This window comes from Perca flavescens, chromosome 4 (genome assembly GCF_004354835.1).
Source record: "Perca flavescens isolate YP-PL-M2 chromosome 4, PFLA_1.0, whole genome shotgun sequence".
Classification (NCBI taxonomy): Eukaryota; Metazoa; Chordata; class Actinopteri; order Perciformes; family Percidae; genus Perca; species Perca flavescens.
The window spans coordinates 6,207,643-6,232,919 of record NC_041334.1 but is presented as its reverse complement, the minus strand read 5'-3'; the positions used below and the strand labels follow the sequence as shown (position 1 = coordinate 6,232,919).

Sequence of the window (25,277 nt, the reverse complement as noted above, 5' to 3'; positions counted from 1 at the left end):
GCTTAGCCCAGCACAGATCATGCAGGTAACTGGTTCCAACTAGCCTACTGCTCCAAATTGTGACAAAAGTGACAAAATAACGCCAACATGTTCCAATTTACATGTTGTGATTTGTAGAGTCACAGCGTGTACAAAAAACAACATAACATGAGACACAGCCATCTTCTAACAGTAAACAAACCGGGAACTATATTCTCAGACAGGCTTGCTGCGAGCATATCACTCCGCCCAAGTACTATATTTTTCCGCCTGTGTTCGATGTGTTCTTCTTTCTCCATTCAACTGGATTGGACTCTTAAATGATCAACCTATAAATTAAGGTACACAAAAAATATGAAAATACATCTTCAAAGCAAAACAATAAACTCTTAAGAAAAGCAAAAATGCCTTTATATCACAAAACCCTTTTTGTAAGTATCACATATTCACCATATTTGGTCCTTTTCTTGTTAAACAGCCGCATACATATATTTTTTGACTTTTTCTTGGGCAGCTAAATGCAGCAAACTCTTTAAAAGGGTGCTCTTCTTCTTGCTGTTGTGAGTTCGCCGTCTTGTTTATAATGCACGTGTGTGCATGCAGTCATCCTACTGTGGCATGTTTAGAAGAGCGTGTGTCCGCGTGCGATCCCCAGCTGTCCATGTTTTTATCGAAGTATGAATAAAGCTTACCTTCTTACCCTGATCGACCAGTACGAATGTCAACACAGCCAAGTGTGTTTGTCGGAATGCACGGCCGAACTGGAGCTATCGCTACAGGAACCCAGAAGTCATGCTGACAGCAGATGAAAGTGAGACTCACAACAAAGTAGACAGAAAAGGAGGACATATTTGCATACCTTCTTTAAGGAGACTGACAGCCTGCAGCTTAACTGTCTTCTGGGTGTGTGTGTGTGTGTGTGTGTGTGCCGTGCATGCCTGAGAGACAACTGTAATTCAAAGGTGCTCCTCAGTGGTAGCAGCAGGGGTGGGTGTTTTGGCAAGATGTTAATGCAGCTAGTGGAAGAAAATCAATGGCAAGGACAGACGGGTGAGAGTGTGTGTGTGTGTGTGTGTGTGTGTGTGTGTGTGTGTGTGTGTGTGTGTGTGTGTGTGTGTGTGTGTGTGTGTGTGTGTGTGTGTGAGTGAGAGAGATAGATAGAGAGAGAACAATCCCATCAGCCTTCTATACTTGCCTGTTTTCTTTTCTACTTACCTGTCTGTCACTACAGCTGAAGTAAAGTAGATTCCTTAAAGAAAAGTCGAAATCGGGGAAAAGAGACAACACAATTTTCAGTTTAATAATCTCTGTTATATTAAACTTTAATGAGATAGGAACAAGTGCTTCAAATTTGGTTCAAAGACCCTTGGTTAGAGCTGTAGAGAGTAAGTCCAGTCAGGTCAGTCATAAAAAGTTTTATGAATATTTCACATTAATAAATCTGACTAAAACCAACTGTCCCCAAAATCTGAGATGGGCATGCACTCTCATGGGAGGCTACTAATGCCATTTTTCAACAGGGCTTTGCCTACTTGCATTGAGCTGAGCAATAAACAACTGCAACCATTCAAGCCATGCTGATTCATTGCAAATAAGATAAGATAAGATAGTCTTTATTAATCTCACACTGGGGAAATTCCTGTGCATGATATTCCATAGGAAAGCACGGCGAGGTCAGATAAGTTGATGTGTTTCTCCCTGCAATATTAATAACTAATCCATCGACCAAAAAGCAGGAAATATGTCCATATCTTGTTGTGTGCACCATTTCATATCGAGCAATAGCACTGCTCCCCTAATTCTGTGACAAATACAGCACATTTACTATGACTTCTGGTATTATATGTAGTTCACTGTCAGAGTGCTTTTAATGTAAAGCAGCAGCAAAAGGAAATGTTGGCTGCAGAGGGCATTTCAAACACATGTTTCAGTCGTCTGTTGCACGTCTGACGGAACAGATATGCTTCTATTTTAATCAACAGGCTAACGGCTGTCTACGCAGGATATGTACCGCCTCACATTTCACTCCATTACTGTAGTGAAGATAATGGGTAGACGCTCAGTCTAGGTGCTAGTTCTGGGCTTATCACCAGGTTCACTCAGGTGAGTCTGCCAGAGCACCACTTAAGGCCAAATATTCCAGAGTATAAAATGATGAGCTGAGAGATGGTTATTATTCTGTTTATGTCTTCCTCTTTCTTGTGTGTGTGTGTGTGTGTGTGTGTGTGTGTGTGTGTGGAAGGGAGATGGTGTGTGTGTGTGTGTGTGTGTGTGTGTGTGTGTTTGTGTGTGTGTGGATGTGAGTGTGGTTTCTATCTCATTCCTCCTTAAGCAGCAATATACAGCACCAAACGTAACATATATTTCAATAGTCAGAATATGGCTACATATCTCTTAAACTCCAATAATGTAGAGAAAAAGGATTCAAATGCTTATTATATGGGATTCTCAGACATTTTCTCCCATTCGTTAAGTTACCACTAACGCAGACAACACTTCCTGTTATCTATGATATGCTTTAAAGCCTCCGACTAACTAAACGGCTGGATGCTTTTATTGTGAAAACCCTGGAACGGATGCCATGTTCCGTTCGAACTAGCAAAGCCTCGATAGAGAAGCCTACAGAAAACAATATTTAACACCACTTACTTCTTATTTTACTCAACCACAAAGTATTTAACAATCTAACAACAAGTAGTAAAAGTATAAACATGTTTATACCATGGTCTGGGTGAATACTCGATTCTGATTGGCTGCAGGGTGTCCATAAAAAAGTGATGGAGGACACCTAGCTACTAAAGGAGTTCTGGTGAAACTGACTGTTTACTGTTCTAAATGAATGCACTACATTAAAACAAAAAGGAAATGTGAATCTGTTATTTCCAACTCATCCTCTGAACACCACAGGCCACATGGCGCTAACACACAAGCTGCCCCTTTGAACTAACTTTGTTTCACAGCGAATAACGTTATCTCACATCCCGTTCACTGTTCAGGTCGCTACTTCAGGCTGCAGCCGACAGTAACGTTACACATCGTTAACATTGTTCATAAACGTCGTTATATTCTTTTGGGGACAGTGACATGGCTGGATAGCTGGCTTGTCTTGTTGTGCAACATACTGTCAAATTATGTTTACTGATTGCCAACTGTACACAATGTTATTGACTTTGGAGCTTGCTAGCATAGCGTTAGCTTTCTGGCTCATAGCTCAGCTAAAGGGTTCTACAAGCTGACCTGACTATAAATATCTCCCGTTGCTAAGGGTTGCAAGTCGTATCTAAGGTCTTTCCTATTTCCTGGAGGAGTGAACAACGTTTGCATTGCATGAGAAACTTATAGGATGGGAATGATTGTTCCAGGTATTAGTCCAACCCTCAGGCATAACCAGGGAAATGTTTGGATAAACTTTAGATTTTGACTGTAAAACAAATTAAAATATAAACTAATGTTTTAAAAATATGTTATTGGGCAAGTGACCATGGTATAAGCGGGTTAACGCCCTTCAAAGTGTCCACTGTCAGGTATTAATGGACTTTGGCGGAGGAAATGCCTCAATGTCATCCATTAATACCTGACAAAGGACACCTCGTCGGGCATTAACCCTTTTTTAAACACAATGTTACATATTTTGAGCCGATGTACTGAGTCGGGTGAGCCGAAGGCAATAAACTAGCGTGTATGAATGTGGATATAATTAGCACAATGGTCATAGCGTAGCGTAGCGATCTCTTAAACTCATAACTCTCATCCACATTAAATAGCAGAAATAAAAGCTGGTTTAACAAAGAAATACAATATCACGAGTAATGCAGCAGATATACTTAGCTACTCTTCTCATTTATGCACACTCTGAAGAAAGGTGCTGCTCACAACCACAATCCAACTGACCGACTAACTGTATCATACTGCTTAATAACTATGTGACGTCAGCTATAATATACAAACCAGCACGCGCTTTGGCTACCCTGTTACAAGCACTGAATAAACAGGAGTAAACGTGAAAAATATAAACACCATATGGTCAAATGTACTAAATAACAGCAACACTAACATAACTTTGGGGCCGTTTCTACAATTACTGTATGTGCGTAACTTCGGTACAAGAGCATATTTTAATTCAAGACAATTTTCTTCTCTCTTATGTAGGGAACAGTAAGTGTGTGATGGGCTCTGAGTAGTCTCGCATTGCCAGACCTTCCTCGACAGCACAGCAGAGGAGGGTCTGGCTAGTCCACACAGCATTCTGAAAAAATGTGCTCTGGTTAATTGGCATTTTTTATTTTATTTTTTTTAATTTAACCTTTATTTAACCAGGAAGAAAGAAAGATGAAGGTAACGGACAGCTGGCCTAAATGAAAGACATCCGGCGGAATTTCCGGCAACACCGGAGCAATATTGGAAGTGGAACGTCGTGGATATAGACTAGGCTCTGAGTGATGCACAGTTACACAGTTTTGGTGCCAGACACGGCTCCTTGGTTGCCTAAAGCAGTTTGACAGGTCATCCATGATGCATCTCCTCAAAAGTTTCACTGTTTTCATCCCACGCTCTGCAACAAAAGAACTTGATCGTGTTTGTGACAAGTCACATCCTTCTGCTGGGAATCAAAAGTGAATCAAAAGATTTCCTCCTGACTGTTACATCTGTGGAGGGTTCCATGGCTGAAAAGCATGTGGGAGTCACACTGAAGGATCCCTGGTGAAAACAAAAATGAGCTTATAATAAACATTGCCTCATAACAGCCAGGTTGTGGCAGCATCACGTGTGTCTCCTCTGCAGGATGACACATGGATTCAAATTATTTGTTTTGCTTGACCAAGCGTCCCAAACCCACAGATATTCAGTTTACTGTCATTTATTATTACATAGATAAGTAACCAAAGCTGGAACCAGTTCATCTTTGGCATTTAAAGAAAGATAAAAATTATGAATTGATAATCCAAATACTTACCAATTTATCTTCTATGTAGTGTCTAGGGGTGTAAATCTTTACTGGTCTCACGATTCAATTACAATCATCCTGTCAACGATTCAAATCGATTCTATATCACGATGCATCATGATGAGTCACCTCCACAATATAATATACAGTATATTACTGCACATGGTTTTCATCAACAAATTCAAGCAGTCAGATATATATGAACATCCCTTTTTATTGTATCTGCTCTTAAAAAAGAAACTTCTTGAAAGTAGCGGAGTCTGAACACAGCAGACAACAGACAAAAACAAAAAAAGCAGTGACCTGATAATCTACAAGTAACATCAGTAGGCAATAATCAGTTATGGTCTGTCACTGCATCGATGCAGAATCGTCCAGGTCCAGCAGTCTGCTCTTCTCAGAGACTAAAACAGAGCTAAAAGCAGCGGGAACAATAGACTTACATTGAGCGCGCGCACGCATACACACACACACACACACACACACACACACACACACACACACACACACACACACACACACACACACACGCACACACACACACATACACACACACACAGTTGTGTGACAGCACGGCCTTCAGCCTGCTCCGGCTGATGAATCCCCCATGGTTATCAGATTGATTCCTGCTCTCTGTTGTGTGTCACTGGCCTTGGGAAGCAGCAAGCCTCTCTTGGCCAAGAGGAAAGGGAAGGTATTGACATACGGTAACAATACTGTCCCCTAGAGGGCATTCTTCACTGAGATAATGGGTGTAAGCGGGCTTGCAGGACACAGCCTTTTGAGAGGAAAAATCATAAATTAACCACACGCTACACTCTGATTTTTCATGTCACATTACCTGTCTAATAAACTTAAAATGATTTGATATCATAACAAGAACATTGAAATGCTGAGCAGTAAATCTGTCCTGTCTGTACAAATGATTTTTTTCTTTAAAGGTCCCATGGCATGAAAATGTCCCTTTATGAGGTTTTTTAACATTAATATGCGTTCCCCCCCAGCCTGCCTATGGTCCCACAGTGGCTAGAAATGGTGATAGGTGTAAACCGAGCCCTGGGTATCCTGCTCTGCCTTTGAGAAAATGAAAGCTCAGATGGGCCGATCTGGAATCTTCCCTTTATGACGTCATAAGGGGAAAGGTTACCTCCCCTTTCTCTGCTTTGAGGCATGGCAGTTGGTCAAGGCCACACCCCCATCCTCCACCTGGCCCCCCCTCTCTCCTCCTCAATAGCATTTAAAGCTACAGACACAGAAATGGCACATCCTTTTCGGAGGAAAAAGTTTGTTCGAAGTTTGTTATTTTAACAACAAAGCATGTAAACATGTTCTACAAACACAAAATAAAAGTATGAACCTGAACATGAACATAATAAGTCACCTTTTGTTAATTTTCACAATTTTCTGCTATTATACTAATTACTATTAACCCTAATTGTTGTGGTGCGGCTTTCTGACGCTCACTCTGTGTCTGTGTGTGTTTCCCCAGCTGGACAACCCAGATGAGCAGGCAGCCCAGATCAGAAGAGAGCTGGACGGACGCCTGCAAATGGCAGATCAGATAGCTCGGGTAAGGGGACAAGGATGGATGGATGGAGCGACAAATGGCTGAATGAATGTATGGATGGATGGAGTGAATGATGGACAAATGAATGGATGGACTTACAGTAAATAATTGGGAATATATGAAAGAATACTGATTATTGAATATTGAATGTAAATAGCACTTGACCTTAATCAATATTCAGATGAAGTGCTTGAAGTTGTAGATCTACAGTATTCAGATTTTATCACATGATTAACTAGGGACTGCGAATGTAAATTAGCCCTGTGGCTATAATCCGGCGTGTTTACGTCTGTTTTTGTTGTTTCAATGCAGATGTTCATTAATGTGCATTGTCCCTATCAAATAAAGGATTAAGTTAAGTAAGTTAAGTTAAGTTAACTGACCTATACTCTGAACCAGGGATATTTAAAGTTTTTTAAAGCCAAGGACCCCATAGCTGAAAGAGAGACAGAGCAGGGACATTCTACTGCATATTTTATGAAATTGAGTTGCATATTAAAATGGACTAAGCCTTTACACATACCTTTTTTATGGTGCATAAGCTATTGAAATAATTATTGAGGTTCATAGATAGACCCCCTTAAGTGTCCCCGGACCCCCTGTTGAAGATCTCTGCTCTAGACTCATGTCGAAGTTTGGAGTTAAGTGTTTTTTTCATGCTGATAAATGCATTGTGTGCCTACCTGTTGTGGTCAGCATGGTGGAAGGTTTCCCAGGTTCGCATCTAGAGAGATGGAGGCCATGTACATCGAGGAGCTGCGATCGTCTGTCAACCTGCTGATGGCCAACCTGGAGAGCATGCCCGTGTCCAAGGGAGGAGAGTTCAAGCTGCAGAAGCTGAAACGAGGCCACAACGCATCCATCATGGACATGGGCCAGGAGGACGAGAACACGCTGTCTAAATCTGACGTGGTGCTGTCCTTCACCCTGGAGGTTGGTGGAATAATGATGTTGGTTTACTCACTACACACCGACACACAGATGTAAAGATCTAAATCTAATTATTATTTGGGGGAGGGGGGCATTTTGGGTAGCTTCAGCCTCCCTAAAATAGGCCTAACAATGTCCATGGCTGTCAGACACTTAGAATAATAATGTAAGCCTGTCAGCGGCAAAAACAGCACTTTTAGTGGATGGAAACTGACGATGCACATTAGCCCAATAGGGTTACATTGCAGCCCGGTTCATGGCTGCCTGTTACAGCGTTCTCACTCAATACTAGACCAATTTCAAAGAGTTTTGTTCACATTAATGACTTTATTATAATATTAATTATAATATTAACTTTTATTTATATAGCGCCTTTCATGAAACCCAAGGACACTTTAAAGAATTACTGTGGTTAAGCTAAAGGAGGTTGTAGGCTGTGGTGAACAGGTGGAATTTCAGGAGTTTTTAAAAAAAAAAGTCCAGGTATGTAGCATTGCGGATATCTGCCGGGAGGGCTGCAACACTAAAGGCTCTGTCTCCAAAGGTTTTGGGGTGGGGTGTATGGATGGAGGAGGTCGGAGAGGTACTGTGGTACTTAGACACAAATGCGTGGGAAAATAGGGTCCAGGTTGAAAAATACACAAATTACCCTTTAGGCAATGCTCTGGCTGTCAGGTTGGTCCAGGATAGTGGACAGGTTTAGACATAAATGAGTAAAGTGGCCAATAAAGCTCTCCTTCTGATTGTGAAGTCAGCCCATATAATGCAGTATGACTCCACCTCATTGTTTTCCCCCATTCACTGTGGATGGTGTTTTCTCTAATGAGAGGAAATGTCTCCCAGGATTTCTACAGACAGACAGATTTTTGAACCTCGCCCTGCTGTAATTGGTTTCCAGGCCATTTCTAGCTTGGAATGGACATGGAGGCAGAGTGTAGTATCTCCTTACCACTCACGTGAAACATTACCTGTCCAATATCTGTTTATCCTCCACAAGACCTAAGAAGCTTCACAGTCAAGCAGCACCATGATTATTTTACTGCCTCCATGTTGATGATTTCTAGCATCTCAGAGAAAAGTGGCCCTTTTCTTTCTCTATAAAAAATACAATGTGGGTGAGGTGGGAGAAATTCTATCTTTTGTACAATGGATGTTCTCTTTAGCCGGGCAGCACCTGCCCACAATTTGTGTTTCTCCCATTGGGGTCTGGCAAGGCTCAGTAGACATTTACTCAAGACAGGCTTTGGTTTCAGTAGGCCAATTCTTATTTAGATATCAACATAAACCCTTCCGACACCCCACTGGACAATGTATACATACTGTATGTACAGTATATAGCTTACTGATGACAAAAGTATTGAGAGAGCAGAAAAAATGTAATCAATCTGCAAGATTTAGAAATGTTAATGAAAATGTTTCTTTCTTGCAATATATTGACTTTATGTGTGGCCAGTTTGAAATGTATTCTTTCTGTTACTCTGTAGCTGTTTCAACCAATTCTGGAAGTGGAGTCAGACCAGGCCCCCAGGAAGTGCACCAGGCATTAAAGCCAATTTGACATAGCAGCCAAACAGTAGAATTGCATTTTCCGTGTCCGTCAAGTGATACCCTCTGGCCCAAATATACTTTTTCCCATCGACTTACATGGCGACGGAGACGTCTGTAAATCAGTGGATACGTTTTTTTGTGACTGTGACTCGTTTCATTATCAGAAATTGTTCCATTCAGTCTGATAACCAGTGGTGGAAGAATTATTCAGATCCTTTTACTTAAGTAAAAGTACTAATACCACACTGTAGAAATACACAGTTACAAGTAAAAGTTACAGACAAAAGTTGTCGGAGCACAAATAATGCAAGTTGAAATATACAAAACTAAAATTCAACTGTGAATCACGTTTTAAGGACAATTTCTGTTAAAATATACAGTCATATAACTGTTAATACACAGATGTTTCTTAGAGTCTTAGATCATTGTGATTTTGCTACTTCATGGAAGATAAGAGTGTAAGGATCACTGTACCGTAGAGGGCACACTTTGTCACTGTGGCATCGCTGTTACGTCCACTCATAAACTTATTTATAACTTTAAAGCATTAAATCTTCAAAATATACGGTCATGCGACACAACAATTGAAAGCTTAGCCTCTCAAGACTCAATTAAGCCTCCTTTCCAATGATATCAGGCACACCCCTGAGTGTCAAAGAATATAGGAGCTGTACCACTTTCAATTTGGGTATGACGTTTAGACCAAAAAGCATGGAATTTCAAGCGTTTCTGACTTGGCCTCAGGCTGAGTCCCTGATACCCTGTTTGCAAGTAGGGTTTTGTACAGAGCCCTGGAGGTGACATGGATGTAGATAGGAAAATGATGTCCCTATTTTATAAGTCTTTTATTGAATCGCTTCTTACTTTTGCCATGATTGCTTGGTACACCATATTGTAAAGGTGGCTGGCAAGGTGATAGGTTTCCTACAGTCCCCCTTGATGGCTATCTTTGACCAGCAAGTACTTCGCAAGGCCCGGTCTATATTAGACTGCACAAACCACCCCCTTCACTTTGAGTTCGTAATACTCCCCTCAGGTCACAGATTTAGAGTACCTCGGTTCAAGAGGAGTAAAAACTCCTTCGTCCCATGTGCAATAACTCGGCTTAATTTTCACGTGTAATGTAGTACTTTTTTGTTTTGTTTTTAGAGATTGCTCCAGTGGTGATAAATGGTGTTGTGTGTATGACATACAGGAAACCTTTTTGTACTCATATCTTTGTATTGTTGCCTTGTCTATTTGTATGTTGCTTGAATGTGTTTCTTTTTTTATCTTTCATTCCTGACTGCATATCAAGTTTTCCATTTGGGATGTCAAACAAGTCATTAAATATCTGACGTCACCAAATAAGTCCTAATTTGATCAAACAATTATAAGTTTGCTTAAAAGTGCAATGAATTTCTGCTCAAAATGTTCCTGCCAATCTATTTGTTGTTTTAAAAGAATATACGGTGCAAGCATTGACATTTCTTATTATGTTCATATAGTTACTTTAGACAACTGCTCAAGTATGAAATAGTGATTTAATTGAGATTCATAAATGCCACACGCTAACTAACGTTAATGCAGTTGTCTGACAGCATAACGATACAGACACAGTTTGACAGCAACTGCATTGGTTGTTTGATCAGCTATCTTGACATACAAAACGGAAGAGAGACAATATTGGATTTTCCTTCTTTTGTTCCCAAGTGTATGGTTAAACTTGTTCTTTTAGGCTATGTTTTGAATGTATGTGTAAAGTGTGTAGATATATAGTATATATTAAATATATGTCTGTGTGTGTGTGTGTGTGTGTGTGTGTGTGTGTGTGTGTGTGTGTGTGTGTGTGTGTGTGTGTGTGTGTGTTGCAGGTGGTAATCATGGAAGTCCAGGGTCTGAAGTCGTTGGCTCCAAACAGGATTGTTTACTGCACCATGGAGGTGGAGGGAGGACATAAACTGCAGACGGACCAGGCCGAGGCCTCAAAACCCACGTATGTTGACACACACACGCACGCACGCACGCTCGTACGCACACACCATTTCACCATTTCACCCCATGTCACTCCACATGTAGTGAAATTATCCTTCTGGAGATTTCCAGTTCAACACACTGTGTTGAAAATGAGTATTCTTTAATGATGCCACACACTGCCATCTGCTGGTCAAATAACTGTATCCAAACTGAAGACTGTACACAATGTGTACATGATACAATGTGAATGCTTTATGTAATGTACTGTGTGTAGTACAAGTATGAAAGTCATTTTAGTCACATCATCCTGTCCTGTATCATATATGTCCATACCCTATCTCATTCAAATGTGCAGTCCATAAATCAGGTTGGTGCTGATTGTGAATTCTTCAACACTCACACTTATCCCTGATGCTCCTGCACACTTTGCTGCTTTGCAGTTAAACTAACATACCTGCCCACCATCCACCCCCAGCACCCCGTTTTGGTGAGATTTCAAGTCTTTGGGTGACACAGTAGAAAGACTATGCTTGTGTACATATATGGATGAAAATGTCAAACATTGTTAGTTAGAAAGTTTGTTTTCTCAACTGTGTTTAAACTAACATTTCATTTCAGCATTCACTGAAGTAAAAAAAGCCTTTTTGCCTCTTAACCATTTGCATGCTTATTTAAACATAATTAAGCAACAATAAAAGTGACAATGCTTCACTGTCAGATGTAATATTGCAGGTTACATCTTGTCCCCATGGCAGCCATTCATTCATTGTTTCATCACTTAGACTTCCTGTTTCTCTGGATTCAGTTTTGTATGTTACTGTTTAATAGTTCAAGCTGTTTTATTAGTACAGTATGAGTAACTGATGGGAAAATGGCCAACACGAGATACCAGATCCAGGCTGGAAACCATGCTTATTTCTGTCAGCTGGCTGGCTTCATACTGCAGGGTTTTAACACAAATCTAGCTTTGTGTTCTGGCAGACACGAGGACTTTGGTTGCAAGTAATTGCAACCAAAATGGTCATTCCTAAAACACACTGCAGCTTTGTGGGGATTAGCGTTCTTTAATTTGGAAAAAGACCTTATTTGAAAGAGTAAAATTAGATAAACAGACAAAGAATGGTTCAAAGGAACCGCTGGGGTTGGGTGCGCTGCTACACGGGTGGCAGTGAAGGTCGGGGGCCTCGACGGACCAGACCCGGGCAGCAGACGCTGGCTCTGGGGACGTGGAATGTCACCTCTCTGTGGGGGAAGGAGCCGGAACTGGTGCGGGAGGTGGAGCGCTACCGGTTAGATCTGGTGGGGCTTACCTGTACGCACAGTCTCGGTTCTGGAACCATACTCCTGGATAGGGGTTGGACTCTTTTCTTCTCCGGAGTTGCCCAGGGTGTGAGGCGCCAGGCGTGTGAGGGGATACTCACAAGCCCCCGGCTGAGCGCCGCTGCGTTGGAGTTTACCCCGGTGGATGAGAGGGTCGCCTCCCTACGCCTGCGGGTTGTGGGGGGGAAAACTCTGACTGTTGTTTGTGCATATGCACCAAACAGGAGTTCGGAGTATTCGGCCTTCTTGGAGACCTTGACTGGAGTCCTGCATGGGGCTCCAGTGGGGGACTCCATTGTTCTGCTGACTTCAACGCGCACGTGGGCAATGATGGAGACACATGGAGAGGCGTGATTCGGAGGAAGATTGGGGTGATTGGTCAGGGAAGCCGTCCGACTGAAGAAGGAGTCTTTCCGGGATATGTTATCCCAGAGGACTCCGGAGGCGGTTGCAGGGTACCGAAGGGCCCGAAGGGCTGCAGCCTCTGCCGTGAAAGAGGCAAAGCAGCGGGTGTGGGAGAAGTTTGGAGAAGACATGGAGAAGGACTTTCGGTTGGCACCAAGGTGCTTCTGGAAAACTGTTCGCCACCTCAGGAGGGGGAAGCGGGGAACCATCCAAGCTGTGTACAGTAAGGATGGGACACTGTTGACCTCAACTGAGGAAGTAATAGGGCGGTGGAAGGAGCACTTTGAGGAACTCCTGAATCCGACTAATACGCCCTCTATGTTAGAGGCAGAGCTGGAGGATGATGGGGGATCATTGTCAATTTCCAGGTGGAAGTCACTGATGTAGTCAAACAACTCCACAGTGGCAAAGCCCCTGGGATTGATGAGATCTGTCCAGAAATGCTCAAGGCTCTGGGTTTGGAGGGGCTGTCCTGGTTGACACGCCTCTTCAACATTGCGTGGAAGTCTGGGACAGTGCGAAAGGAGTGGCAGACTGGGGTGGTGGTTCCCCTTTTTAAAAAGGGGGACCAGAGGGTGTGTGCCAATTACAGGGGTATCACACTTCTCAGCCTCCCTGGTAAAGTCTACTCCAAGGTGCTGGAAAGGAGGGTTCGGCCGATAGTCGAACATCAGATTGAAGTGGAACAATGCGGATCCCGTCCTGGTCGTGGAACAACGGACCCGCTCTTCACTCTCGCAAGGATCCTGGAGGGAGCCTGGGAGTATGCCCAACCAGTCTACATGTGTTTTGTGGATCTGGAAAAGGCGTATGACCGGGTCCCCCGGGAGATACTGTGGGAGGTGCTGCTGGGAGTATGGGGTGTGGGGTCTCTTCTCAGGGCCATCCAATCTCTGTACGACCAAAGTGAGAGCTGTGTCCGGGTTCTCGGCAGTAAGTCGGACTCGTTTCAGGTGAGGGTTGGCCTCCGCCAGGGCTGCGCTTTGTCACCAATCCTGTTTGTAGCATTTATGGACAGGATATCGAGGCATAGTCGGGGTGGGGAGGGGTTGCGGTTCGGTGGGCTGGGGATCTCATCGCTGCTCTTTGCAGATTGATGTGGTCCTGATGGCATCATCGGCCTGCGACCTTCAGCACTCACTGGATCGGTTCGCAGCCGAGTGTGAAGCGGTTGGGATGAGGATCAGCATCTCTAAATCTGAGGCCATGGTTCTCAGCAGGAAACCGATGGAGTGCCTACTCCAGGTAGGGAATGAGTCCTTACCCGAAGTGAAGGAGTTCAAGTACCCTGGGGTTTTGTTTGCGAGTGAGGGGACAATGGAGCTGAGCCAGAATGCAAAGCTCTCGGTCTACCGGTCAGTTTTCGTTCCAGTTTCCTTCCCTCACCTATGGTCATGAAGGCTGTGCTTGACCGAAAGAACGAGATCCAGGGTACAAGCGGCCGAAATGGGTTTCCTCAGGAGGGTGGCTGGCGTCTCCCTTAGAGATAGGGTGAGAAGCTCAGTCATCCGTCAAGAGCTCGGAGTAGAGCCGCTGCTCCTTTGCGTCGAAAGGAGCCAGTTGAGGTTTGTTCGGGCATCTGGTAAGGATGCCCCCCGGGCACCTCCCTAGGGAGGTGTTCCAGGCACGTCCAGCTGGGAGGAGGCCTCGGGGAAGACCCAGGACTAGGTGGAGGGATTATATCTCCAACCTGGCCTGGGAATGCCTCGGGATCCCCCAGTCGGAGCTGGTTAATGTTGCTCGGGAAAGGGAAGTTTGGGGTCCCCTGCTGGAGCTCCTTCCCCCGCGACCCGACACCGGATAAGCGGATGAAGATGGATGGATGGAAATTAGATAAAATTTACTTGCATATACTTTACATTAGGAACATTTGCAAGCCTCTTACACAGCTTTTGACAGCCTGATCTACAATTGAAGTTTCAAGTAGCACTGTTAAGGGAAATATTTAGACAACCACTGAATATATTTTGATTACGGGTACAGAATGTGTACTATCAGGTTAATACTGTGCATAAAGAAACTGGTCTGTGATTGTCGACATTTTTAAATGGCAGCTGTTTACAATAATAGCCAAAACGGGATGAGACAGAGACAAAAATATATACATTAACATTAATATGTACAGTCATAGTCAGATGGTGTGCATGAAACTAGTCAAATAAGGAATTAACATCAAAAGAGAGTTTTGTGTTTTGTGTCAAAGAAAACCATTACTGTATTGTCTGTATACAGTATAAGTGATATAAGTCAAAAGTGAATGTCAACAGACTGTACAGTATGTAAGTCATTAGCCACTTTCCGACGGGAGGAATTTTTGCAGTTCCTAGAACATAAAATTCCTAGAACCCTTTTTTTCTCGTGTTCCGACTGGACCAATTTGGAGGGTTTTAAGTTCCTCTGGCTGCAGTTCCTGTAACTCTTTCAGCTCCTACTTCAAGGCAGGGTCCTTTCATTGTTCCCTTTTCAGCATAGGGACCTAGGTCAACGAGGGTCGGGTTTCCGGTACAGACAGACCAACAACGGGACAATTTTAACAATTTAGTATTTAGTTCATACTTTTTTTGGTGTATGTGTTTTCTGATTGTAACGCTATAAAGACCATTGCCATGCTTGCATTACTCCCTTACCCCTTCTATAGTCCCTATGGCCACTTGGCCAGTGCGAATGCAAATGGGAAAAATGGTTTTGGGGGAGAGTAGTTAGTAGATCTGCTTAGAAGTGGACTTTTCCTATAACTACGTTCCTGTAACTACTTGGTTGGAAAGCGGCTATTACTGTACAGAAGAAAGAGTAGTGGACCAAGAATGGTACCCTAAGGTAACCCAAAATCACAGCTTGAAGGTAAAGAGGTTACTTAACCAATTACTACCTGGGGTCTATTTGATAAATAAGAAGAGAACATTTTCAAATAAGAGGAAGAAAACTGGAAAGAGTTTATGTGAATAGTGTAGCCTACTTAAAAAGGCCAGCTGTGCAATATTAAAGGCTTTTTATTATACATAGTGCCAGAATTGCCTCCATTCTTGTGCTGTTTTGAGTCAGTGCAACTGAAGTAAATATGGTGGCTAAATAAAAATAAAAACTTTTAGATATTTTTTAGAACAACATTTTGGTCCTTATCAACAACAATAGTCCTCTCTTCCTCTTCCAGTCATTAATATTGATATTGATACTGAATTTACATAAATAAACATTAGTTCTACTATAGGCACTACATTATTTTATTTAGAACAAAAATATATACTTAATTCCCAGAATTTTTAAATAGCTTTAACCCCATAGACATATATTGACCTCAGAAATGTATCTGTCAGAAAGGGTACTGTTTTTCTAGTCAAAGTTTTCTACATATATTAAGCATTTTTTGTCACTAATAGGAATATTAAAAGAATATTGCAGTGAATATTGCAGTCTATTATTAGTCCCTCTAGGAACATTACAGGGACAGAGTTTTAAGGGGCTACAGCATAATAACAGTTATCTGCTCATTTTGAATCTGAGTGGCAACATAATAATATGTCTAATGTCTAATGTCTGCAAATTACAAATTATTACCCCATTAGAGTCCGTAATGATCAGGAAACGACGTGTGTGTGATTTTATGTAATATTCAGTCACGAACAGTTTGGGTTATGTCAGTTATGAGATAACAAAGCTTGTTATGTTGAGATCCTTTGTGGATTATCTCATGATCACGAGAAAACTAGGAGGGTACTCGGAAAGCGCCTACAAACAGACAAAGAGACAGACAGACAAACCAATAAACAATGCTAAATAAAAACATTACCTCCTTGGCAGAGGTAACAGCCTGTTAATGTTGAGATTAGAAATGCACCGAAATGAAAAATCTTCGCCGAAAGCCGAAACAGAATATAATGAAAAACTTGGCAGAAGGGCGAATACCGAATGTGGTTCTTTGCATTTTTGAATTTATTTTGAAAATGTGAAAAAAGAAAACATCAATTACAAAAAAAAATGTTTGTTGTACACTAACATTTTTTTAACATTCCAGCAGACATTATACCAACAATGTAAAATATAACTTAAAATAAATAAATTAGTAAAGTTAAAATATTTTTAATTGGCCATCTTTGAGCTCCCCTTTTTGAAAAGCCTATATTAGGTCTATAACTGACAGCTGAAAGAATGTAACGCACTCTTTACGCCTACAACAAAAAAGTGCTTTAAAAAGTCCATTGAAAAGAGCAAGAAAGTGGATGGACCCACAACAAATGACTAATCGTTCTATATCTATCTATACTGTGTATATATATATATATCTCTATGAAAGTCGGTTCCTCTTGTTACGAGACTAGCGTAAGTTAGAGCGAGGATGTTAGGTGCGTCAAGTGAGTGACGTGAATGAGTGTGTTCAAGCGGTGCTGGAGTGAGGGTAACTTATCAAACGAGTGCTGCTGTGTGAGGGAAAAGTGAGAGGAACAAGAGATAGCAAAGACGATACAAAGTGAGTTAAAGGTCCCATGACATGGTGCTCTTTGGATGCTTTTATATAGGCCTTAGTGGTCCCCTAATACTGTATCTGAAGTCTCTTTCCCAAAATTCAGCCTTGGTGCAGAATTACAGCCACTAGAGCCAGTCCCACAATGAACTTTCCTTAGTATGTGCCATTTCTGTGTCTGTAGCTATTGAGGAAGAGAGAGGGGGGCATGGTGGAGAGTGGGGGTGTGACCTCATAAAGTGAAATTTTCATGCCATGGGACCTTTAACACTGAACAATAAATAAAAAAAAACACGCTCCCATAGGTCGTTTATATATATATTTTTGTTTATGGTGGCATTGCCCTCTGGTGGCTGTTGTAATTATGACAGGAGCATAGCACGAAGCAAGATGAAGCAGTATATCAACGACAGATTTCCTTGTCAGAAGGCAGGATGGGTCAAACCAAACACAGGACTTTTTGGTGCCAAATTAATTACTTGATGCTTTGTAAACCACGTTTGATAATTATTATAAGCATTAGTTGCAACTTTATAATATTATCAAAGTGTCAATAATAGCCATCTAAATAATGTTTATAGATGGTTTACAAAACAATTAGTAATCACTGACAAAGTTTTAACTATTAAAATGTATTAACAACTTATTTTATTTTACACTAAACTAATAAAAAATAGCTATTAACTAAAGTTTAATTAACTATCAATTACTATTAATTTATTAATGATGGTTATTATAAAGTGTTACTAAATATTAGATTAAAGCAGCTTTAAGGATTACAACTTTCTGGAATCCATATTCCAAAACACAAACAAAAAAAAATATGTAAACCGCACTGCACCTTTCCTTGCACGGACACCCACAACCCCAGTTGTTTGTCCAAATCAAGGAGAGCTCCTGCTACAGATTTCCCACTGTGGTCAGAAAGCACAGGGGATACACTTTGTTTCTCTCACTATGCCTCTGGAGTCGGTACCTGTTCTGAAGCTATCCCCGTCACTCTCTCACTCGCTCTACCACACACACACACACATGCCGGCCCTGCCATTCTCTTAAAGAGATAGACGCACACTAACGCACAAGTATAAAACCTCAGGCCACTTGCATAGGCTACGGCAAAAGCTCTGCGTGGCGCCTCTGCAGAAGCATAACCAGCTTTAAACTGGTTGCCCTACACTGCAGTATGTTGTCTCTTATCCCTTTTGGTGTGACAGTGCGATTCCCAGCACTTCTCTCCTGAGTGCTTTTCTTTAGTAGAATCCTGTGGAAAGTATTCAGGTGAAACACTGCAAGAGATGTGTTTTCTGCTGCTGGATCAAAAGCAAACACAGACCCTGTGGCAGAGCAACAGCAGACTGTCCCAGAGGAAGAATCTCTTCACTTGTTCACACTTACAGTAGCAGCAGTGTGTCGTGTGATGCTCTTCCACCTGAGGCTCTTTGAAAGGATCATAACATTTGGAAGAATATCAAAATGATATATTTGATTAAATGTGGCAAATACCAACCATACCATTTCAACCAACATTATCATTTTGTGATGCTGAAACTGTAATCCATGCATTTGTGTCATACCGGCTTGATTACTGAATCCTGACAAAAACTACAAAATATGATCACATAACACCCGTTGTGGCTCTTCATTGGCTCCTAGTCCAAGCCAGAGCTGATTTTAAGGTTCTTCTTTTAACACAGGGATGTCAAATTGAATTTCACCAAAGTGGAAAATGAGAATCACATCCAGGGCCAAACATGTTTAGTTTATTGACATGCTATTATTTAATTTTTTTTTTTTTTAAATCTTTGACTGTATTACTGCATGTCTCATATATAGCTTTCTCACTTACGATTTTAAAGTCAGCAAAAAAGTTCCTTAGCCATCAAAGAGTTTAACAAATCATGCAGAACACTTATTACATTTTTAAAAGCAAGCTACACAGCAACCTGCTTTGCAACCTGAATATGAAAACTCTCTGCTTCTGGGGGAATTTCTGAGTCTAAAATTTTGCAAATCTGAGAAGATAAAAAATGAATACAGAAACAGAAACAAATATACAAAATAGTTGTTTAAGCTGGTGGATGCTGGTTTTTATTTAAATTTTGTTTTGGTCAGAGATGCTAAGTGACAGAAGGGTTAGACAGCCCCAGAGACATCATCATCTCTAACATGATGCTTTCTTTCTTGTTTGTGTGTGTGTGTGTGTGTGTGTGTGTGTGTGTGTGTGTGTGTGTGTGTGTGTGTGTGTGTGTGTGTGTGTGTGTGTGTGTGTAGTTGGGGTACCCAGGGTGACTTCACCACCACCCAGCCGTTACCTGCTGTGAAGGTGAAGCTGTTCACTGAGAGCACAGGAGTGTTGGCTCTGGAAGACAAGGAGCTGGGGAAGGTAAGGGACAAAAACAATGCTGCTTCATTTTGGTCATTTCACTTGGGACAACCTTTGTACAGTATTCACTGTACAGTGCACATACAGTGTTATTGTTATCATTATTATTATTATTATTATTATGATGTGACTGTTCCCAGGTTGTGCTCCACCCGACTCCCAACAGTCCCAAGCAGTCTGAGCTCCACAAGATGGCGGTGTCTAAAGGCTGTCCAGACAATGACCTCAAGATCAAACTGGCCATTCGCATGGACAAACCACAGAACATGAAGCATTGTGGGTAAGTGACTACTGGTTGTAATGAGAAAGAATCTGAAATGAGATTTGTATTCTGGTTTTTATCACATTATACAGTTGATTGTGTCACAGCCTTGAAGAACACGCAATGCTCTAGTGTGTACAACTGGAAAAACTATGCCCAATACCAAGCTGGTCCTATACAAACATTCAGAGATGGCAAAAGTACTCACTTCTTACTCAAGTAGAAAGTTCAGATACTTGTGTTAAAAAATACTCACTGGTAAAAGTAGAAGTACTGATTTAACTTCTTTACTCAATTAAAAGTAACAAAGTACAGGCTTGGAAATTTACTTGCGGTAGCCTTGCGAATGACAACCATTTTTTATGCAAAGCTACCTGGACCACACAAATTTTACTAGAGTGCAAGCTGAGAAACTTCAGTGGACATGGAAAAAAGGCTCTTTATATATATGCCATTGCCTACATTTTAAATGGATGTCTGCCAATAGGCCTAAAACATCACATATATGATTATTGTGACAGAGACTGGGACTCCAGGTTAATAAGATTCTGACTGAGTAGAAAGATATGAATTCAGTTGTGATTCTGTGAGAATTCACAGATCCATTTTCTCTTTTTTAATCTTCCCCTTAACATTTAAAGGTATTGACATGTATGTGTGTGTGCTCAAATATGGCTTCTGGAAAGAAAATAAAGGATTAAATATGAATTACTAAACAGACATTAATTAAGAAGTTCCCCATACTTTAAGAGCTACGCAGCATCAGAATGACTCCTGGCGAATAGGAGTCATTCTTAAACATCTCTCTCAGATAAGGCCAAGGATGATCGGGAATGTCTTGCTGCTTGTCTGCTGAATCTCTGGGATCTCTCATGTCGCCATCCATACTACTAGTGCTAACATTACCACCATCATGCTGCAATGATTTGCTGAAAATGAATGCCGCCGAATCTGTCGAGTCGTCTTGTAGTGGTGCGTCAAGTACTAGATTGAATTCGGTATTGATGACGCAACAAATAATAACGGTAACTCCAGTGAAATTATTTGAAACTTGTTAATGAGGACTAGATTAGGACTGTGTTTAAAGCTGACCATTCTGGTTTCCAACTTCACCCCAGGTGTGTCTGTTAAAACACGGACGGAGACAACTTCTCTCTTTTGATGCTTTAATAAGATCAAGCAACGTGCAACCTAGCTAACAGGTGAACACAAACAACAGAATCACTAGCTAACTTACTTTAAGTTTGCAAGAACTATAGACCAGTACAAGAACAGGCTTAAATTAACCGACAACATAAGTTATACGACTTACAGTTCTCAAGGGCGCACACACACAATCTAACTGATTATCCTCCGGACAGATTGTGTCTTTTTCTTTTCTCTCATTTCTTTCTCCGTGTGGCCCGCTGGTGAGGCGCGTGTCACTCCTGATAGACGACCTGTTGTACAAAACTAAAGTAACGAGCCAATTTTCCAAAAAGTAAGGAGTAGAAAGTACCGATATTCGTGTTAAAATTTAAGGAGTAAAAGTAAAAAGTCGCCACAAAAATAAATAGTAAAGTAAAGTAAAAATATCTGAAAAATCTACTTAAGTAAAGTAACAAAGTATTTGTACTTCGTTACTTCCCATCTCTGGATTCCAATGATGGCTTTTTAGATTTTTCTGAAATCTGAATTCTGTTCATCATATCTGCCCATCCTCTGAGGTCCGTCACCTTGGTGTAATCCTAGACTCCACCCTCTCTTTCCATACTCGTCACCAAATCCGCCTTTTTTCATCTTAAAAACATTTCCAGACTCCGGCCATCACTCTCTGACTCCGTGGCAGAAACCCTTATTCATGCGTTCATTACCTCCCGTTTGGACTACTGCAATGGAGTCCTGTCTGGGGTCCCAAGCAAAACCCTAGACAGGCTCCAGTATGTCCAAAACTCTGCCGCCAGGGTCCTCACCCACACCAAGACCTGGCAGCACATCAGCCCAACCCTCATCCACCTTCACTGGCTCCCAATTAAGTCCGGCATCAAATATAAAATCCTCCTTCTTACCTACAAATCCCTCCATGCCCTGGCCCCACTGTACCTCTCTGACCTCCTCCATCCATATACCCCACCCCGAAACCTGCGGTCCTCAGATGCTGGCCTGCTCTCCATTCCCCACACCAAACTCTGTACCTTTGGAGACAGAGCCTTTAGTGTTGCAGCCCCATTCCCCTGGAACACCCTCCCTGCAGATATCCGCAATGCTACATCCCTGGACATTTAAAAAAAAAACACCACCTGTTCACCACAGCCTACAACCTCCCTTAGCTTAGCCACAGTAATTCTGTAAAGTGTCCTTGGGTTTAATTGAAGGCGCTATATAAATAAAAGTTTTTTTATTATTATTATTATTATTATTATTATTATTATTATTATACTGTGAGGTAGCACCAGCCATGCAATACAGAGGTGTCCTTTTTGTTGTACTAGAATCTTGGGTCATGCTAAATAAACACTTGAAAGACAATAGTGACACGTACAGTACTGTAATACTTCCTGTTGATAAGATTAGATAAGATAAACGTCATTGAGTTTACAAAAGCAAAGGAAAAAAGTGACAAAAATGAAATACAAATACAATAGAATAAACATAAGATAAAGCTATATACACTTAAAGGAAATAGAATAAAATAAAAAGAACTACTGTATACTTCATACATGCAGGATGCACAGGAAAGATTATTGCAGCTATACATTGAAATACACACATGGTATGTAGCATTGCACTTGAGATACAAATGCAAATAAATCTGTCATGTTGTGGTGGGTGATGGTGACAGAGATAACAACACTGTTACGTCATGTTATGACTTTGTTATTTTAAAAAGTCGGACTGCCGTGGCAACAGAGGACCTGCAGTAGCGCTCCTTCTCACACTGTGGCTGTCGCAGTCTGTCACTGAAACCAGCTTCCTAAGGCCCCTACAGTCAGATGCAGGGGGTTAGCATTAGCGTTGTTTCAGGTTATTGTGTAAAGAGTGACAGAGTGTTACTGCTGAGATTAGAGATTACTTTACTTTATTTGATCAGGGACAATGCACAAAAAACATTCGTCTATAAAAGAAGAGATGTCATGTGCCAGGTTATAGCAGAAAATGCTAATTTCCTCGACAAGTTGATGTTATACTTACAAAAATTCATAAAATATATGCACAATAATACATGAAAGCATTACTTCACTCACATCATAAAAACACTCTCCACTTCAGGAATCTATCACTCACTCACTCACAGTTTACATCATTTATATCACAGTCATTCAGCGCGTACAAATTTGCTTTGATAATAACCACTGTTTGGTCAGGTGTGTAAAAGTACTATAATTTGTGCATGAACTAATTTCGTTTGGAAGAGTGTTCCAAAGGCTTGCTGCTTTATAAGAAAACGATTGTCGACCATATGTGGTTCTACGAGAGAGACAGATGTTGTCAGTGTGCTGGTATAGGAATGGTTGATCCTGAGGTGTGGATCAAAAGTTCTGTTTGCATCAGAGCATTTTGCATGTGAGATTAACTGTCGTTCTGAGCTGCATGTCGGTAAAGAGAACTGTCTGAACAGTTCTGAAAGTCATCTCAGTACATGGAGTACAAGTCTGAAGTCTTTGAGGACGAGTCTCAAGTCAAGTCTGAAGTCACTGTGTGTGCGGATTAAGTGCGGCACGAGTCCGAGTCTCAAACTCGAGTCCCCATCTCTGCAGTGAGCTGATATTAAAACCAGCTAGTAGAATCATTTACCCCAGCAACTGGACTGATGTGGCGCTGTAGACTGTAATGGATTACAGGATACCGTTCTAAAGCCATCTTACTGTACTGCCCTACAAAGCCAAAGTGCAGTAACTACGCCAACACTGAAACTGAGAAAAATGGCTTCAAAGTTTTCACACAGGCCAGCCAAAAATGTTGTAGGTACAATAGTGTTGATACTTTTATGTAATACCTTTACAGGAAGGAAAATGTTATACATAAAAAAAAGACCATTGATATGACCTTTGACCCTAAAAATGTAGATACTGCACTCTGCCTTTGTCTAACCTCAAGCAACTAAAACACTAGTACAAAGGCAGAGTGCAGTATCTACAATTGAAATGTGTAAATCCAACTTTCTTTTTTTATTCCTTATACATTTTCATTTGTTTTAATTGGTTTTATGTTTTGTTTATGGATGTTTATAGGTTGAGTGTTGAAAGTGATTGGTAGTTACCTTCATCCAGTGTATTCAAGAATAGTATTTTGTCGTAATGTCCCTGTTACATCAGTCTTAAATTATTAAATTGTCATTCTCTTTATTTTCCCCAAAACATCCTTATAATTTTACACAAAATTAATTCATTAAATACCAAGGTTACTTATAAAACGGCACTTAAAAATTCATATACATTTAACAACATAACTCAAACAGAATAACAAGTGTGTGTGTGTGTGTGTGTGTGTGTGTGTGTGTGTGTGTGTGTGTGTGTGTGTGTGTGTGTGTGTGTGTGTGTGTGTGTGTGTGTGTGTGTGTGTGTGTGTGTGAACACTCCCAAGCTAGACAACATTATATAGCAGATGCGTTAGGCACAGTCACAGTATATTAGGGTGACCAGACGTCCCGAAAAATTCGGGACAGTCCCGAAATCCAAGCAGTTGTCCCGAATCCCGAATCCTGCCCTAATTGTCCCAAAAATTAGAGCAAAGTCTCAAAAGCAGACTCTCGAGTATTTATTTTTATTTTTTAAATATTTTTTTTACTCTCGAGTAGTTCTAGTCTGATAGAACATTAAAAACTGTTCATGGTCATTGAGTCATCCTGCAGCCAGCTCCCATCGGAAGTTGCAACGCGAATTTTCATTCATTCATTTTTGAAATGGAGGCTCAGACTGGTACCGGGACCCGATCAATATCAACACGTAGCTAAAAAGCAAAAACGTCTCTGCAGGTACGGGGAGGATTGCAATGTATGTAGGAAGGAGTTTGGTGTTTCACACGGGGTCCGACTTCAGGCTCCGCTAGCAGCAAACTACATATAGCCACGTATAGCCACGCTTTCCAAAAAACAATTCTTCATCTTGTTTAACACACAACTTTAATGAAACCTAGATTTTTTTAATGGTATATGTTTTGTTTTTTTTACTCTCAAGTAGTTATAGTCTGATAGAACATTAAGAAGACCAATACTAAAAAAATAAAAAAAGTCCCCCGTGCCGAATTTTACCCATTCTCATCTGGTCACCCTACACAGTATGCTGCCTTACTTTATATGAAAAATTGTGTTGTTGCGTAAGACGGTGTGCATATGTCCATTTCGTGTGTCACAGTCAATTTTGGGAGACATTAAAAAACGATGTTTTACGCTGACACCTGAAAATAGATATTGACATATTAATATTATTATTGAGAACGTAGCCTATCTCCATATAAAAAAATAATCATAAAATGAAATGAAACTAGTGTAACCGAGCGTTTCTTATATTGTCTCACTGTTTGGGCTCTAAAATAAAGACACAA

General features: G+C 41.1%; 1 protein-coding gene across 1 annotated transcript in view; it reads left to right on the top strand.

Annotated features, from left to right (window-relative positions):
* cadpsa (Ca2+-dependent activator protein for secretion a) overlaps positions 1 to 25,277 on the top strand; it is a 258,999-nt gene that overhangs the window by 85,635 nt on the left and 148,087 nt on the right. Inside the window, 5 exon segments of the mRNA XM_028575343.1 lie at positions 6,414 to 6,494; positions 7,188 to 7,424; positions 10,823 to 10,944; positions 19,381 to 19,492; positions 19,633 to 19,772. Coding sequence (XP_028431144.1) covers positions 6,414 to 6,494; positions 7,188 to 7,424; positions 10,823 to 10,944; positions 19,381 to 19,492; positions 19,633 to 19,772 — 692 coding nt within the window.